Genomic DNA, 18,302 nt, shown 5'->3' on the forward strand with positions numbered 1-18,302 from the left:
TTTCTTTAAAAGGGATATCATTTTTAATTAGTATCGCTGTACCGCCCTTTCCGTCCATTCTGTCGTTTCTCACTATATTAAAATGTGTAAATTTTATAATTGACTTCGGCTTAAACCAAGTTTCGCTTAATATAGCTACATTTATTTTTTCATCGCCTAGACAGATTTCCAAGCTGCCTTTGTTGGAAACGGCTGATCTTGCGTTCCATTGTAGTATTTTTATTTTATTCATGTGTTGTAAATGAAAGTATACTAAGTAAAACTATGAGATATTATATACACTGTACAGTTAAAAAGTATTTGTTACTTAATAACAGTAACCAATTGGAAATTTACATTGCCTCGTTCAAACTTATCACTTTATCTTTGTTTAGTAATCTCAGTTTGTCGTCAGGTATTTTTAATTCTATTCCATTTATACTCTTTAAAATGGAATATAATATATCTAAATGGGGATCCTGTTGAAGGGATTTCGCAGTTTTCATTACCTCTGAGGGGCGGTATGGGTTTTGAGGAATTAATCCTCCTGGTGTACTTTTACTCGTACCCGGTTGAATTAATAGGTCGTTAATCAATTTTTTATCGAAATTAGGGGACACCTCAAACCTATTTCTTTTGGTTTTCCTCTTATAAGAGATGGTAGACGCGAATGGCCTATTATCGTTACCTACGAGTTTATTTAGTAAGGGGAATTCTTTTAGACTATCTAAAGTGGGGGCTTGTTTTTCCGCTAAGACGGCAAACGAGTTACTGGATAGCAATCTTCTTGCGTCCAGGTATGAGATATTCTTCTCGCCCATTAATTGCTTTAGAGTTTTCTCTTTCTTATATTGGGGACACATATTCACGTTAGTTGCCAAATGGCTAGCACTGCCGCAATTCACACACTTAGGTGTGTTATCTTTACATTGAGATGCTTCATGATTCTCCCCACATTTCCCACATCTTACATTCCCTTTACATTGGTCTTTAAAGTGACCAAATCGTAAACACTGTTTACATTGTATAACATTTTGAACGTAATTGTGCACTTCGCATCTTACGTAATGTATATACACGTATTGTGGTAACTGCTGTCCCCTAACCGAGAACAAAACCGACCGAGTGGGAACGAATTTTGTTTCTTTCGTATCCCTGTCTATCACTTTTCGCTTTAATCTTCTGATTTCTATTAGCTGGTATTCAGCCCCTAATGGGCCCCTCATAACCTCCTTTATCTCCTCTTCTGTCAGATCCGTGTCTACATCCCTAATTACTCCCCTTCTCTGCAATAAATATCTGGGTATGTATACTCGGAACCCCTTTTCCTTTAGAATTGCGGAACTCACTAATCTGTTGGCCGCTACCCCATTGTTCATCTCAACTCTCATTCTATTTACGCCGAGCTTTTTAATTCCGTCGATACTTTTGGCAATGTCTATGTGTTTTTCGTATAATAGTTTCCCAACTGACATTGGGTGCCCTCGAAAGCCCCTTTTTGTCCTTGTTAGTGCTTTCCACTATAACATAAAAGGGTCCTAAATCCGTACTTTGATATGCCATATTTGTGTATCCATTTGTACTTTTGTTCGCCTTGGTGTAAATTTGTTCATCACTTACCTTGTTTGCTTCTTGGTTGGTGCTTACCTCAGTCAGTTCCATAGCTACCTTCACATCCGGTTGGCGCAACATGCTTCTAGTGGTAGGGACCGATCCACTCTCCGTCCCTTTACGCTTTCCAGCCACGTTCACCACCTTCTTGACTGCCTTAGTAGGCATATTTGAGATTTTTATTAATATTTGTGAAATTTCAAAAAACGCTTTGTTATAGTTGCTAGTGTTTCCACAGTAACTGTAAATTTGATATACTTCGCTCTCAAAATTAAAAGTATCGTTATAAAACTTTAATCAATTAGTATAGTGAGTGTCTTTTATTCATAAATTCTTTCTTTCTCATTCAACTGCTCTTTATACAATTTATTATAAACACTCTATTCACAGTTACATGAAGGCAAATACAATATTTATGGTTACATAAAGACAACTATTCGTGTTACGAGTGAAAGGTTATGCTACAATCTTTCTTTGTTGACTTTCGCGTACATCCAGGGTATTCTGACAATTACATAAAAAGTAGTAACATTTAAACTTATACTATCCTACCGGACAGTTTTAATATGCCATTCTAGAAATATTTTAGGGTAATTAAACGGTATAAACTTTTGGTTGAATCCACTGAACTTGTGCGACCTCTCTCAACAGGAACTGAATCCCAAAAATTATTACTTCAATGAAATTTAACTCACTAAAATTTTAAGAGTGATTCGCCCGGAAACTAATGAAATAATCTAATCGATTTACAGTTAAATTGTTTTCTTATTATAGGAAATATTTTCTTTAGATAGACTTTTCGATCACTTGTTGAATCTCTTATATATCTCACAGCGCCTCGTTTGTTACGCTTGATAGCCTCTGATTGGCCATTTTCTACAATAGCGTTCTCAGGATAGAGAGAATGATTTATTTGATCTCCTAAGGAACGGGATGTAATCATTTCTTTCAATTTCAATTATTCGAGTAATTGAAATTTTATCGTAATTATATCTTCGTTTTCATTGTTTTTATTTAACCCTTGAGCCGTCACCTTTCGTAAAGTACTATGATCCGTCACCTCGGGCCATATTAACCAAGCATTAAAAACTATTAAATAAAAAGGAAAACTAACTAATATCATGTTATAGGGAATAGAAATCGAAGACAAAACATTTATTTATACTTTAATAAAACAGAAATACAAATTTAAAAAAAAATCAATAACATAAAGATGTAATTTCTAAATGAGGTGCTGCTTAGCATGTAATGAAAAACAGAGAAAATATTTACAGTTTACAATTAAAATTAAAACAGTTAATTAATTACAATTATTTCTACAGTTAGTGCAAATAGTTACTGAGTGTATCTTACATTCGTAATTTTTACAGTTACTGCAAAAAGTAGGATATTTATTGTCTCTTGTACTAGGGCACATGTGGCATCTTCTTCGTTTTTTAGGGTTAGGAATGTCTTCTTCATTTGTTGCAATCGGAAGAATTGTTGCGTGTTCTTCTTGCATATTTATCCTCACCTTCAAATTCCCTGGGATCACGGTGCTCAGCTACCCTCTGATAATGACGTTTCGCAATAATTGATGCCCCAAACTTTTGAGGAAGGTGCGTCGGTCCATTTTGAAGTTTATATTTTTACATTGAGCATTATTTTTACATGTGATATACGCATTAATGGCTGACACATTAAGTAAGTGGTAAAAAAATGGCCATGGGCCATCTATTTGTTTTTCTTCCTACAGAATAATATGCACAAAGTTAGTCATTAGTATCTACCCCTCCTTTGGTAGCAATGTATAAAGTTATAATTTCGGGTTTATTTTTGTTCCCTGTTCCGCTGTCAATGGATCTATCGCTGTGCAGATAACAAAATTACTGCTCTTGATTTTTTGGGTACATAAGACCCCATAGATAGACTTCGGTCACTCAACTCCCAGAACAATCTCCACGGACAACAGCTACATCCCCCTCGGCGGCAAGGCAACTTTGATACTTGTACAATATTATTAGTAGCAATAACAATTAAAAAAATCCTTTTATTGAATAAAATAAAGAATTATTTGCTTCAGAAACAGTTTTATTGGAGGAGAAAAATGTTACTCGAGGAATCACCTCGGGTCAAAACACTAAGAAATGAATGACACAAGCCGTCACCTCGGGACAAAATTGCTGGTTCGTGCCCGTACAGCAGGCGGCGGGAAAAAATCCTATGCCATCTCAATCAAAATACGTCAAAAAGAGATAAATAAAAATTTCGCGAGCCCAGCCCTTATAGATATTAAAATAGAAGACTTGAAAGTATGAGTCGGGTCAATATGACCCGACGTGACGGTTGAAGGGTTAAGCACATCTCATCAACTTTTATTTTTCAAAAATAAGATGAAGTGTGGTTACAAATTTTCAAGAATGTTTTACACGGATATGTACCAAATATTACCTACTAAGTCGGATATAATTATTTGCGTACTGCAATTAAGCAACTTTCCAATAGTTAAAGGTGATTGGTCCAACGATTTTATAAACAAATTAGCTCCCCCTTTTACACAAAATAAAATATAATTAAAGTGCAATAATAATGATAAACATACGTTATTAAAACCATTTACCATCAATGAGTTTAAAAGAGCTATCAAAAACCGCACTAATACGGCCCCAGGAATGGATCAAATACATTACGCAATGATTTTTCATCTTCCCTTAGCGGATAAATACAGACTTAAAATTGTATAACGAATCACGACATATACGGGTATTTAGATGCACCATTTCGCTACGAAGACATAATATTCTCCACCAACATCTATGTGCTTACATCTGTAGCAGAGCTAGCAATGAAATATGAGTGTATTTAAAAGTTATAGCCGATTAGAATGAATGCAAGAAAATGATTAGAGAAGGATTACGTGGTTTAATTTCGGTTAAGTTATAAGGATGGCAGGAATATAAAATACTGATCCATCCATTAGTTGCAAGGTTTATGCAAATAGTTGTACATACTAGAGGGATGAATGTGTGAAGCGAACGTATACAACTTCATAATAAGAAGAAGGTATTTCTAAATCTTACCACCCAACTTCTTTAAGTGGTCATTCAATTCTTTAATTCACTTCATACAATTCTTTAAGTAGTCAAAATCTCTCGGTTCGCAGAAAGAACAATATTTTTTAATAATTACTTCAACCCTGAACCAATAGCACGGGTGATAATCTTGGCTTGTCAGAATTCTAAAATTAGCCAAAAACACGCCCAGAACATATATGGAGGAATAGTTACTTATATGCTGAGAACTATATTGCATCCATAACCTCTTCACTGCTCTGATTTTAGTGCCTTAGCGCTTCTAAAGAGCAATTCAAAGAGCAGTGTGTAAGATTCACTTGATGAAGTGTGTAAGAAAGGCAGGTAATGGGGTTTATATTAAGGGTTCCAAAACCCTGAAATTCATATATTTTCTATCTTTATTGTCTAAAAACTTGAATACGCCTCAATTGTACGAGGTAGATTAGACGAGATAAATTTGGATTCCTTTGAGGACAGACAACTGAGATATGAGCCCAGATTTTTTCTGGGTGCGATAGACCATGTTCCGTCTGCCATACTCAGACGCTTCGTAATGTTTAACATTCCTCCGTTTTCCAGCACACTTTCAGCGAATTGAAAAGTGCTGCAGCAGCTGGAACAATTCAGAGCCAGAAGAGCTGCACATGTTTGTTTCGGATAAGAAGTTTAGCATTTTTAAAAAAAGGCAAAAAAAAAATCTGGTACGATGTAATCACTTAGTCTGAACAGTTTCTACCTTCGTGAAGTAAATATCCCCATTTTCTGAGATTAATTTTCTTAGAAAAAGTATTCAGTTAACAATTGTAGATTTAAATGCATAAAATGGTAAATTTGCAAATACGGAAATCTAGGAAATCTAGAAACCATTAAGAAAAAAAAAAAAGAAAAATACTTTTAGTTTGGAGAGAGTTTTTTTTACTCGAAATTTTGGCAACTCGTTTAAAAGTTCGTAATAATCAGAACCGTAAATTCTTCTGAAACTAGTGCTGCACGAGACCGAGACGAGGCGAGACTTTATGCAGTCTCGATCTCGGTCTCAGTCTCGGTCTCGTCGAGATATCTCGGTCTCGGTTTTTTTGAATTTTTGTTTAAGTATTAAAAATGGTTTGCTATTAATAATCTTTTCAAAACTGTTATTATTTTCTAATAATTATTTTAATTTATATATTAGTAATGAAAATGTGTGTAAAAGAAGACAACTTCTTACATTTCAAAGCATCATATGTTACTATTACTGTTAATTATATACTTTATATAATTTCAAAAAGATGTTAAAAACGCGCCAAATGAAAAACCCACACAACATATCTGCCTCCTATATCAAGTCGATTCGTGAAATAAAAAATACACCTCCCAACAAACTTCCCGCTCCATTAGTTATGGCTGTTGGTGAAGATAAAGAATCTGATGATTCACCTTTTGACGACGACGACGACTGCATCAATATTTTTGCACCGTTTGCTCAAATATCACCGAAGCATGGAAGACAGAAATAATTAATTAGACCAAGCACCAGTAGGCGTTGACATTTTAGAATGGTGGAAAACACTTGAGAATTCCTTCAAAAATTTGTCTAGAATGGCAAAAGATATTTTTAGTATCTGTGCAACTTCAGTGCCATCGGAAAGATTATTTTCGCAAGCTGCGTTGATAATGACCAATAGAAGATCTTCTCTAACTTCTGACTCAGTAAAAGCTCTTTTATGTATCAATGCTTGGGCAAAGAGTATCTTAAAAACGAAAATTTGTGGCAATATTTTTTTAGGTGCGTGTAGATAGTCTTTTTTTTCAAATTCACTAATTCTAAAATATAATTCAAATAATATCAAAGTTCAAAGTATTAGATTATTAATAGTTAAATTTATGAAATTGAATGAATGAATGATATGAATAGTAAATTTAGTGAATTTATGTAAAAATTAGGTAATTTGAAGGGGGGGGGGTACGGTAGCCGAGCGGTGCAAGACCTGCGAAGCTAATATGTATTGTGGAACTGGGTTCGATTATTCCCGGTCTTAGGCCTTGGATTTTATTTAATGGTTAATATGAGAAATTTACGGTAAAGTATGTTTGCTAGTCGCCTCCGTCCATGACACCTAATTGGTAATTGGACGTAAAGCCCTGCCTGAAAAAATAGGCGATTATTTTACTTTGCTTACTTTACTTATGTAATTCGAAGTCAAATAGATGTAGTAATATTGAACATATATAATAAAATCGTATCTTTTAATAATTAATTCAATGCCCGTAATGATTATTTATTAATAAAGAACACAACTTTATAATTTTGTAGCTATAAATTAATATTTGAAAAACCGAGACGAGACCGAGATTTCTCGACGAGATATATACGTATAATGTCTCGATCTCGGTCTCGGACTCGGTTGCTCAAGTCTCGACTCGGTCTCGTTTCTTGTGCAGCACTATCTGAAACTACAATTTTGAGGGTAGTTAAATCCCCCCTATTCCAGAAGTGCCCTTAATAGAACTAAATTGGGGAATTATTTGAAATATATGTTTTTTACAATAAATAGGTATGTTTTTTGAGATATTTGTTGGAACCAATAATGAGAAAATCTCAAAAAATAAAAAGGTTTTTAGTAAGTTCCGGTCGAGGAATATTGTTCGCTAAGTCACCTTCTGGTGCAACCAAATCGTAATATTAAGTTTCACCTTCCTGCGAATTATCTTCTTCTTCTTCTTTTATTTAATCGGAATTTTATCAAAGGCATGTGACTTCATCTTGATAACTTGAAGAATCCAGCTTGTTGGTGAGTCACTGAAGCGACTGAAGCCCTTACTCTGATCACTTCATGCGCCTCTGATAATAACCTGTTCTGGTACCAAACACTGGCGCGCCCTGTGGTATTGGACTGCTGCTTCCAAAATCGTCGTTTTAGCATTTAGGAATCCCTCGAGACTTGATACGTGTGCGCCTGTTTGGCAAAGCGCAATAAAGATCTTCGTAATGCCAAACCCAGCGCGCTAGCTTCGGACATGCCTTGGCAACCTTGTCTTCCCTCAATAGTTGAGCTATATGCCTTCCTATAAACCTCTGGAGTGGGTTTTTTGAGGCCTGAAAATCAGTGCCTATCAGCGCTGCTTCATTCTACCTTAGGAAGAATATGTGAGCCGTTTATTTTGAAAGTTGCCTGTCCATTTGTACTTAAATTGAGATATTTAAGGGTTTGTGTTTCAATGCAATTAAAAATATACGTACATGATCCCAATGAGTCACACTGCTTAAGTGTGTCTAAAGGTGTTAAATTCATAGTTCCTATTAAAATAATGGCAATTATTAAGTGAATAATACGCGTTTTCTTACGTAGAATGGAGTTAGGCCGTTTTCAAAATTAACAACCAGATTCGTTATAAAATTTGAAGGAGCCCAAGTTCATTCAACATAATTTAAGATGTTTCAAATTGAAAAAACAATACTCATTTATTTTACAACACTTCAAAAACATAATTTATGCGATACAAAACCTTTTTTAACTTCTTTACGTACAAAATTACAAACGTAAATTACAAAACAATTTACTACTCATCTACATTTTGTGTGTGGGAATGGGATTTAAAGGAATCATGATGTTCCGGTGGTACATATCGTAATAGGTCAATTATGTCCTTGTATTTCGCTGTTGTAATTAGTCTGATATTTTTATACAGTGGTGTCAATACAATAATTTCGAACTTTCTTGGTCTACCTCGACGTGGTAATTAATTACATGACTTAAAAATTTTCATTCTCATTCATGATATCTTATAGAAAATTTTATGCGGTTCATTTCTGACAAAACGCTTCCAACATATTTTTAACCAGTTTATTGATTCTCCGCTAACATTCTTTACCCTTTTAAAAATGGCGTCTTCTAATAATTTTGTTGATACAAAATCTTGTCTCATTTCATTTACAATAAAGTGATTACCTTTCCGACACTTTTTGATAATATTGTAATAATCTTTGGTGGACATTATCAATGATTAATATCTTAATTTAAGTATAACTGGACTTAGGCCACTTTCAAAGTAAACGGCTCACTTATTGAACTAACTCTGAAAACTTATGTGTCCAGAATTATGGTATCTACTCGGAATATAAGTGACCTTAAATGCTTTATTGATAAATAACTTGAAGTTGTACATGTAACCACTGGCAACCGGAAATAATTGACAAATGGACTTAGGCTACTTTCAAAATAAATGGCTCATGTCTTCTTTGAGATAAACTTTTCACAGCAGCCCTAGTACGAGAGCTGGAAATGTCAGTGCAGTTGTTGTTACACTAGGTACCCGCAGAGTCGCCAAAATTCCTGTGGCAGTTGCTGATGAGAAGTACGTAGCTATTTAAAGATAATTAAATTAAAAAATGTATATTAATTAAATACTCTCAGATGGATAATTATCTTGATGATAAGAAATTATAGTCTGATATAAACTAGCTGATAATGTGAGGGTCACAAGCTAGCAGAGGACAGTAAAAAGCCAAGCTTAAGTTTATCGTTTATTAGCCCAACGTTGTAGTTAATTTTCAGCAATCATTCTACAATATGCTTCAAAGCTAATAGAATTACAAGAGAATCAGCTAAAAATAATATGGAATTTCCTAAAACTAAGGGCGTTTAACCTTTTACAATCAATCCACAGGCCATATACTGGCTGGTACCATAATATGTTGCTATTAACCCTTTTCACTTTTTCTTTTTTTTTATACTTAAAGCTCTTTGGGGAATATTCTGTTGATGTGCTTTCAGTTCTAAATTGTCCTCATAATGGCCACATTTAGAGCTTTAAATAAAATAAAATATGCAATAAAAATCTGAGTTTGAACAGAATGTGTCCTTTGGGATTTCAGAGTTGTGAAAAAGAGAGCCGATTATTTCAAACTTTATTTTTTACTAGTGTTATAAAAAAAACCATTTAATGTCATTTTCTTTCTGCAAAACGATTATAGAACCCATTGTTACTGAAAGATAGTCCAAAAATACTTTCTGAATGTTAATATTTGAATCGGACTACTTATCGGACGATAATTATATCTTCAGAGGAGATAAAATTACCTCGAGGGCAATTAATTGTTTCTTAATTATTTAAATTTATATTTAAGGACAAGGACAACACAGTTTCAGCCCTAATGGATCATGGTTTAGCTTTATTAATTAAACATTTCCATTCAGTTCTTAATTGCTTCATTTTCAAAGCTAAAAATTAATTAAAAATTTACTCAATTCTCTGAAATCATTTAAAAAAAAGTTAATATTGAATTTATTAAATAAGATAATAAAATTGAATCAGCGAGTGTAAACTACAACATAAATAAAAAAAACTAGCATGCAAATTTTTACATAGTTTATATGTGCAAAGTTTATATTTTTGTTGGATATTACATAGCAAGACATAGCACACTACCATTCATTTGAACTTTGCAACTATATATCATATCTCCTGATGGGGCACCATTTGTATGCGTTATCAGAGTCATATATGAGAACTTGTGTTCCTTCACATCTAACATTTCACCAACTAAAATATAAAAGTGTCTTCTTTTACAATAACATTAACTTAGTGAACATAGTAGTTGGGATAGTTCCCACACAGCTGCCATGTTTTTTGTCTGTCTGCGGTAGTTTGAGTTTTTTTTCTTTCGAAACTTTTGCGCAACTCCAGCAAATTGAGAAGAAGACGCATTATGATAGAATGTTACTGACCAATTTTTAAGAACAACTAATTTTTCAAAACATGTTAATAATACTGGGTAAAAAGCGAAATTAATTCATTCTTATTGTACATTTTTATAAAATTAGTAAAGTATCCAAATTACTACAATAATATTATAGAGAAATTTAATTTTTGTTATTTTCCGGGTTTGTGTTTAAACTTAGAATATAATGACCAACGAAGTTAATCCTAATTTTCCATTTCACTTTCGGACTCCTGATTTCATACTCCTGACTGAACAAGTGGCGTAGTATATTTCATCCATAATCTACTGTTCCTGGCTAGCTGATCCACGTGAACAATCTGATATGGTAACATTTCTCGCAGGAATGGGCTCGATCTCAATCATTGCGTCAACAACTACGAATGAAAAACATCAAACTTTCAGTGCGAACTGTTTCTTTTTTTCAGAATGTTTATTTGCTTCAACATCAGGCGCATAATTTGGCTTCTCCGATTTCAATTTCAGTTTTATTAATTCCACAGTTGTAAACAGGATCGCCGCTTCAGGATGGAGAGAGTGTACCGCGCACCGGACGCCTTGATTGAATAGCGCCTCTCCAATAAAACAGAAAACACTAATTTGCAAAAAATTAAAATTAAATTTATATATTTAGGTATAATTTCGTTACGAAAATCGAACCGTTCGCTACTTGTTTTGTATTCTTTATCTGTGAATGTGGGAGGTGTGGATAATGAATATATCTAGCTTTTAACCCAGGGTGCCTGAGGAACAAATTTGTTTAAATGCTCTAATGTCCAGTCCTATGTAGGCCTTTTATTTATTTCTTTATTTATAATAATAAAATTATAGATTAAAAATAATTTAGATGAAACCTTAGAAAGTAATGACGTTAGGTTTTCATAATAATAACAAACTAGCGCTATAAAAATTACAGGTAAAACGCCGGTATAAAAACTTCCAAGTTGTGAAACTGGCGAGAATCACACAATGTTTGGACTCCACACAACCTCTTACAGCAATTCTTACAGTAATTCTAATTTACGAATATAAACAAAAAGTAAGGTTGAAGCTGGTTAGAATCACTGAAACTGTTTTTATCCGATCAATGAATCCATGTGAATAAACATAACTTGTTGTTAATATGCTTCCAAGTGTTTTTCCTTCGAATTATTTCCGCGATATTCATCACAAATTTATATAAGTATAATTGCCTTCGCTTCCTTCCTTGCTAGGCAGGAAACACAGACTTGAATTTAAACACCTGTTGAATCATAATTGGACACATTCTAGGAGAACACCATTTTCTCTTTGTTTCAAAATTAGGCGAACCAGTTTAATTCTTTTGTTTTACAACTAGTTCACCGAATGATTTTTTTTTGGGTGTGTGTTATTACCGTAGAAATTATTTTGGTTCTTCTCAATATGATTGTTCTTGTTCCAGGAAGCAGATTTGGCCATCGCTTCAATGACGATCACATCTGAACGAGAACGAGTAATTGATTTCAGTAAACCATTCATGTCGCTCGGCATCAGTATTATGATCAAGAAACCAGTTAAACAGAAACCAGGTGTCTTCAGCTTTCTCAACCCACTGTCCAAAGAGATCTGGGTGTGCGTAATATTCTCTTACATTGGTGTCAGCATAGTTTTGTTCATCGTGTCCAGATTCTCTCCATATGAATGGCGACTGTTATCCTATGGCGATGAAGCTCACCATCATGGTCTGCATCATACGGTACCGCCTCCAGGATCTTCTGCTACACCTAATGTATTAGCCAATGACTTTAGTATATTAAATAGTCTCTGGTTCTCGCTGGGTGCATTTATGCAACAAGGATGTGATATTTCACCAAGGTATTATTGTTATTATCGTTAATTAGTACCTTAATTAGAAATATTTTCTTAGAATTCAGAATAATACTAAGATGTTTCCTCAGTTACTGAGAAGTTTAAGGGAGTTTTCATTTAAGGAGCGCATCATCTAAGTTCATACTCAATGAACTGTATATGTTTTCTCAAAACAGATAATCCTGACCGTCCCCATTTAGTGAGTTTTAAACACCCTTAACAAGAGAAAATCTAAACGGATAAGTCCTGGATTTGAACTCAAACCTGAAGTTTAACTGCCATTTACCGACAACAGCTCTTGGGTTTATGGTTCTCTATTCGGCTTCATAGAGTTCAGAATCTGAGGATATTGATTCCCGGAGCCTATTTCAGTGCACTGCCCGGTTCCGGGATACTTAAAACAGAGCACTGCTGTTGTTTCCTTAAAGGGCAACTGTGGCTACCACTATACAGTGAACTGTAGAGGCTTTTACAAAGAGAAAATCTAACGGCAGTTTCTATTATTATTTCTTATTTATTTATTCTTTTTAAGCTGCCAAGCCTAGAAGAGCTGATAATAATATTTCTAAAAAATACAGTCCAACTACCAAAGCTGTAATAATCAAATAAAATATCTAGAAGTTGTGTGAAGCTTGTAATAGATCATGGTCACATTCCTTATTTCTCTAGTAAGAACCTATTCTCAGGCATCCGTTCTAATAGCCCTAAACGAATTTTCTTATTTTTACGAATTTCCCAACAGAGAAATCACATAATTCATGGATAGAATGATTTGTTGATTAATTTTAAAATGACAACCTCGTTGAGTTTTCTTGGAGTGCTGAAATGTTACGATTTATAACCCTATCGCAAGTCTCAAACGAAGCTCGAATCCCTAGCCACGAATTTAAAGAATATGCGATAGCTTTACTTCTCTTTCTCAGATGTAAACTTTTAGACAGATGGTTTTGATTGATCTCTTTTTTAAGAAATAATTTAACAGTTCATAAAGATGACAAAATTCAATTTATATCTGAAGATTCCAAAATTTCGCTACTTCAATTTCAGCCAAACTTAAGCATTTAATGTCTAAAATTCAAAATATATAAATATTAATAAATTATATGGCAAATAATAGTTTATATTTATGAGTGACAGATTTGTTAGAATTTGTTATAAAAAATAAAATACATCCCCTTTTTGCTTATATGTAGTTTCGTTCACAGATCAGTTTGTTTTCAGTATCTGTTTTAGAGTTGCACTAATGTTTGGCATCTCCCTTGCATTTGACAGACTTTAAAGGAAATGTTCATAAATAAGTAATTAGAAAACTATTCCTATTATGGCTGTTTTACAGATCAATATCCGGAAGAATTGTCGGCAGTGTTTGGTGGTTCTTTACGCTGATACTGATTTCCTCATATACTGCAAATTTAGCAGCCTTCCTCACGGTCGAAAGAATGGTAGCGCCCATAAATTCGCCGGAAGATCTTGCTTCACAGACGGAAGTGCAGTATGGAACCTTATACCATGGTTCGACTTGGGAATTTTTTAGGGTAAGTGCAAGTACTCGTAGTTGGAATAAAGTTGAGCTCATCTAGCTCAGGTTATAATTAATTAGATTAACAATAAATTTTATAACCTTTAATATTAACGCAGAAATAAAAACAATAAATTCCACGAACTTGTACCCAATTCTTATATTTTAGTGTGATTGCTTATTGACCACTACAAATGTGTTTTTTTTATAATATTTTTGAAAGTGAACCTTAGTGGCATAATAACATTATGTCAGCCTATAATAATAAAGCTACCTTATAAAAAATGCGAAAGTCCAGTTTTAAATTATGTAATCAAAACCTATGTCAATAACAAGTATACAGTGGCTACAAAAAGTATTTGCACACCTACGATTTTTGTTATTTCCAAAAGGCAAATGAAATAAATTATATCGTACTGTCTTATATTTTTTTGTTAGTCATTTTAGATACATATTTTATAGAAAAAATTATTTAATTATATTTATGTTTGCCAAAAAAAATTAAAAACTACATTTTAAAACACAAAAAGTATTTGCACACCAAACAATATTCTTGTTTGTTTAATTAATAAATCCGTTCAAAGGTTGATTTAAAATTTTAAATTAGAAATAATTATGTTTTGGTTCCAATTCAGTTGTTAGCAAGATTAACATGGCAAAAACAGCAGAAATTTCAAACACAATTCGCTTTAAGGTAATTAAATTGCGGAATAACAAAAAAAGTTATCGGCAAATCGCTAGTATCTTAAATATGAACATGTCCACGGTGCGATACATCATTAAAAGGTACGAAGATAGGGGAACTATTGAAAATAAACGAAGAACCGGTAGACCTAAAGTGTTAAATGAAAGACAAAGAAGAGGCATTGTTCGTCAGGTAAGGGCCAATCCATTCACAAGTGCGGGCGAGTTGGCGAATATGGTCGCGACAACATCTCAGCGAGTGAGTGAAAGCACTATAAGGAATGTTTTGCACTTGACAAATTATTACGGTAGAACTGCTAGGAAAAAGCCATTCATTAGTGAGAAGAATAGAAAAAAAAGACTAGAGTTCGCAAAGAAATATTCAGGCAAGTCAATAGAATTTTGGGAGAATGTGCTCTTCACTGACGAAAGTAAATATAACATTTTTGGAAGTGATGGCCGGCAATATGTTTGGCGAAAGGTAAATGAGGAATTTAAAAATCAAAATATAATTCCGACAGTGAAACATGGGGGAGGCAACGTGATGGTTTGGGGCTGTGTTTCTGCAAAAGGTGTGGGTAAACTTGTGTTTATTGAAAAAAATATGAATGCTCGAATGTATGTAGATATTCTGCGCCAAAATTTGGGCCAAAGTGTTCGTAAGTTGGGTATGGAAAATTCATTTTTATTCCAACACGACAATGATCCGAAACACACAGCGAGAGTTACAGAGGAGTGGATGCTCTATAATGTGCCAAGGAGACTTCACACACCTCCTCAATCTCCAGATGTGAACATCATTGAACATATTTAGCAAATGCTACACGTTAGAATACGAAAACATACAATTTCTAATAAAGATTCACTGAAAAAGGCTTTACTAGAGGAATGGGATAAAATAAGCCTTGATGATATTAAACCATTAATTTGTTCGATGCCTAACAGACTCAAGGCTATAATAGAAGCCCAGGGATTAAATACTAAATATTAAAATTAATTTTTTTATTAAATTTTATATAGAATCAAGATGTGTGCAAATACTTTTTGTGTTTTAAAATGTAGTTTTTAATTTTTTTTGGCAAACATAAATATAATTAAATAATTTTTTCTATAAAATATGTATCAAAAATGACTAATAAAAAGATATAAGACAGTACGATATAATTTATTTCATTTGCCTTTTGGAAATAACAAAAATCGTAGGTGTGCAAATACTTTTTGTAGCCACAGTAAGCCCTAAAGATGACCTAGTGAAAGATCTGGTCTTAGTGAAAATCTTTGCAAAAATAAAATATCAGTAATTCTTCCTTGGATAACTGCCACTAACGACCAATCGTTACCAAAAAATATGGATAATGCTCCAAATATATGTTTTTAGATAGTCCTTTAATTTTTGCACTATTTTCAACATGCAAAAAGAACAGTCTCAGTGCTATTTTGATTCTAATAAATAATTATTTGCCCACAGAAATCGCAGATCACCTTATATAGCAAAATGTGGGAATTTATGAACTCCAGATCGCACGTGTTTGTTAGAACATATGATGAAGGTATTAGAAGAGTGAGACAAAGTAAAGGAAAGTATGCCTTACTGATTGAATCGCCAAAAAATGATTATATCAACGAAAGGGAACCTTGCGACACGATGAAAGTTGGGAGGAACTTTGACGCGAAAGGTTTTGGCGTGGCCACGCCCCTTGGTTCTCCTTTGAGGTTTGTCTGGTTTTTTTCTCTTAATGTTACAGTTATTTATTTTTTAAAATTTATTTAGCAATTTACAATCTGTAAATAAGTATGTACAATACAATAAGTAAGTGTGACGGAGATATAAATTGTACTGATCTGTTGAGCTCAAGGAAGCGTCGGGGCCACTGACGATTCAATCGGCGTGGTGGATTGTTAGGAATAACGCAAGAGGCGAGAGATTTGAACAAAAGAATTAGAGCGAGTTGAAAAAGCAGTATGGAACTTGCGATATTTTGTCCAGGGAAGTTGTTGTACGAATGGGAAGTTGAAGGCATGGTAAAGATTAAGGTTTATCACTTAGAAAAAGGAGCGTCAACTTGTTCGGAGTAGTTAGTACAGTCCGTACGTTTGTTGGTTTGGTTGAACCCCACTGCTCTCGACCTACATAGATTTGAGGATAGTATTATACATTAATCGTTTGAGTTCTATGGGCAATTTGGAGCGTCGTCCAAGTAGTCTGTAAAGAAGTTTTGCACATTTTGTCATTGCTTGTCTTTTAAGTCTAGAGGGTGCGTTCCACATGAGTCGTTTGTTTATAAAGAGCCCAAGGTAGCGCACCAGATCTGTACAAGGAAGAGGATTGCTACTGAAGGGGACAGGTGGACAGGAGCCCCGAAGTAGAATAAACGTGGCATGCTGGCATTTCTGTGGGATCATTTTAATTCGTTAAACAAATTAAATTTCCATTTCGAAAGAGTTACATGTTTTCAACAGTTAATTTCAACAGTTAATGCAATTTGTTTAACTAGAGCTATAGAATGCTAATCGTAGCATACTCTCACCATTTGCTAATCATATTGATCACTTAAATTAAGTAAAAAGATTATCACTTCCTAGTTTTTAACATTTACAACGAATCGCTAATTGTATATTTACTTTTTTTAGAGAAGTAGTAAATTTGGCCGTCCTATCACTGATCGAAACGGGAGAATTAGCGAAATTGAAAAATAAATGGTGGTACGACAGGACAGAATGTAAACATGGAGATAAAGTAAGTTTAACTTAATAAATAAATTTATTATTATTATTATTTATTTATTTTTTTGTCGTAACTTGATTGACTCGCATGATTTTCCCTTACAATTCTAATGCTTTTTTCTAGTTTCGAAGTTTTTTTACTAGATTTGAACTTATAAATATGAATATATGGTAATTAAAAGTTATAATATATGCAGCAAAAGACATGCATTTGTAGACTTAGAAAAAAAGGCACGTTTCGTAAGAACTCGTGGCCACAATGTAAATCTAAAATATTACCGAAAAACGATAATCTGCCGTTACTTTCAAAATTTTCCTCTCATCTCATTAGTTCACATTCTAATGAAAACAATTATGATATTTTTAGGAATAAACAGTTAACAATTAACACTAAACCTACCGACATTTATGCGTGACTATTCCTACCTTGAACGGTCAAATGACCGGATATTAAAATCACTTAAATTTCTTATTTAAGAATGAAGATAATAATTATTTAACTACGAAAAACCATAGTTTCTTTTGCTTAAAAATAAATCTCGTAGGTTTTACTCTTTATTACATCAATTTTTATAATAATCTCCTTAACAGAAACTTACAGTTTAAAATGTTAAGTATAAGGGTTGATTAAACGCCAAAAGGTACACAAATCGGCGAGTACCCAACATTTCATTAATACCTCATTAATATTTAAGTAATTCTACTGCATTAATTTTCATTAATAAGTTATTTTTTAGATTTTATTAGATATCACAGACCCTTATGCTGGCCATTTTCGTCTACAAAATATATGTTCAAGTAGCACTGTAGATTGACTGTAATATCTAGTTATTTATAATAATCAAACTATTAATTACAGGTTAAAAAGAAAAACGTTTTAAAAAATACAATAAAAATATGAGGCTAAAAAATTCAAAACCTTGTTTAAAAAAATGCTTACACCAACAAACATCAATGATTTTGTTTATTTTATTTATTTATTTTTATTTCTTAAATAAAAATCGTCGGTTTAAGTTCATTCTTTGATTAAAGTAATTGTTATTTTATGAAGTAGTCAAACGTTTATAATAATAGGTAATAATTATCTGGCTTTATCGCAAATAATATAGTTTTCTTCAATTACATTCTCCATCTAGGTGTTCTTCCCACAATGTTGTATATATGTAATATAAAGTAAATAAGATATGCATATATTTAGGAC

General features: G+C 33.4%; 1 protein-coding gene across 2 annotated transcripts in view; it reads left to right on the forward strand.

Annotated features, from left to right (window-relative positions):
- Positions 1 to 18,302, forward strand: part of LOC141449260 (glutamate receptor 1-like) — a 950,852-nt gene that overhangs the window by 912,494 nt on the left and 20,056 nt on the right. For both annotated transcript variants that reach the window (XR_012455423.1, XM_074118495.1), the window contains exons 13-16: positions 11,768 to 12,180; positions 13,511 to 13,709; positions 15,846 to 16,090; positions 17,009 to 17,114. Coding sequence is in view for 1 of the 2 variants with exons in the window: in XM_074118495.1 (XP_073974596.1) it covers positions 11,768 to 12,180; positions 13,511 to 13,709; positions 15,846 to 16,090; positions 17,009 to 17,114 (963 nt within the window). In the remaining variant the exon portion in view is untranslated. The remainder of the gene's footprint in view (positions 1 to 11,767; positions 12,181 to 13,510; positions 13,710 to 15,845; positions 16,091 to 17,008; positions 17,115 to 18,302) is intronic.

Source organism: Rhodnius prolixus, unplaced genomic scaffold, assembly GCF_049639745.1.
Source record: "Rhodnius prolixus isolate KJV_2025 unplaced genomic scaffold, Rpr scaffold_2, whole genome shotgun sequence".
In the NCBI taxonomy this organism is placed as follows: Eukaryota; Metazoa; Arthropoda; class Insecta; order Hemiptera; family Reduviidae; genus Rhodnius; species Rhodnius prolixus.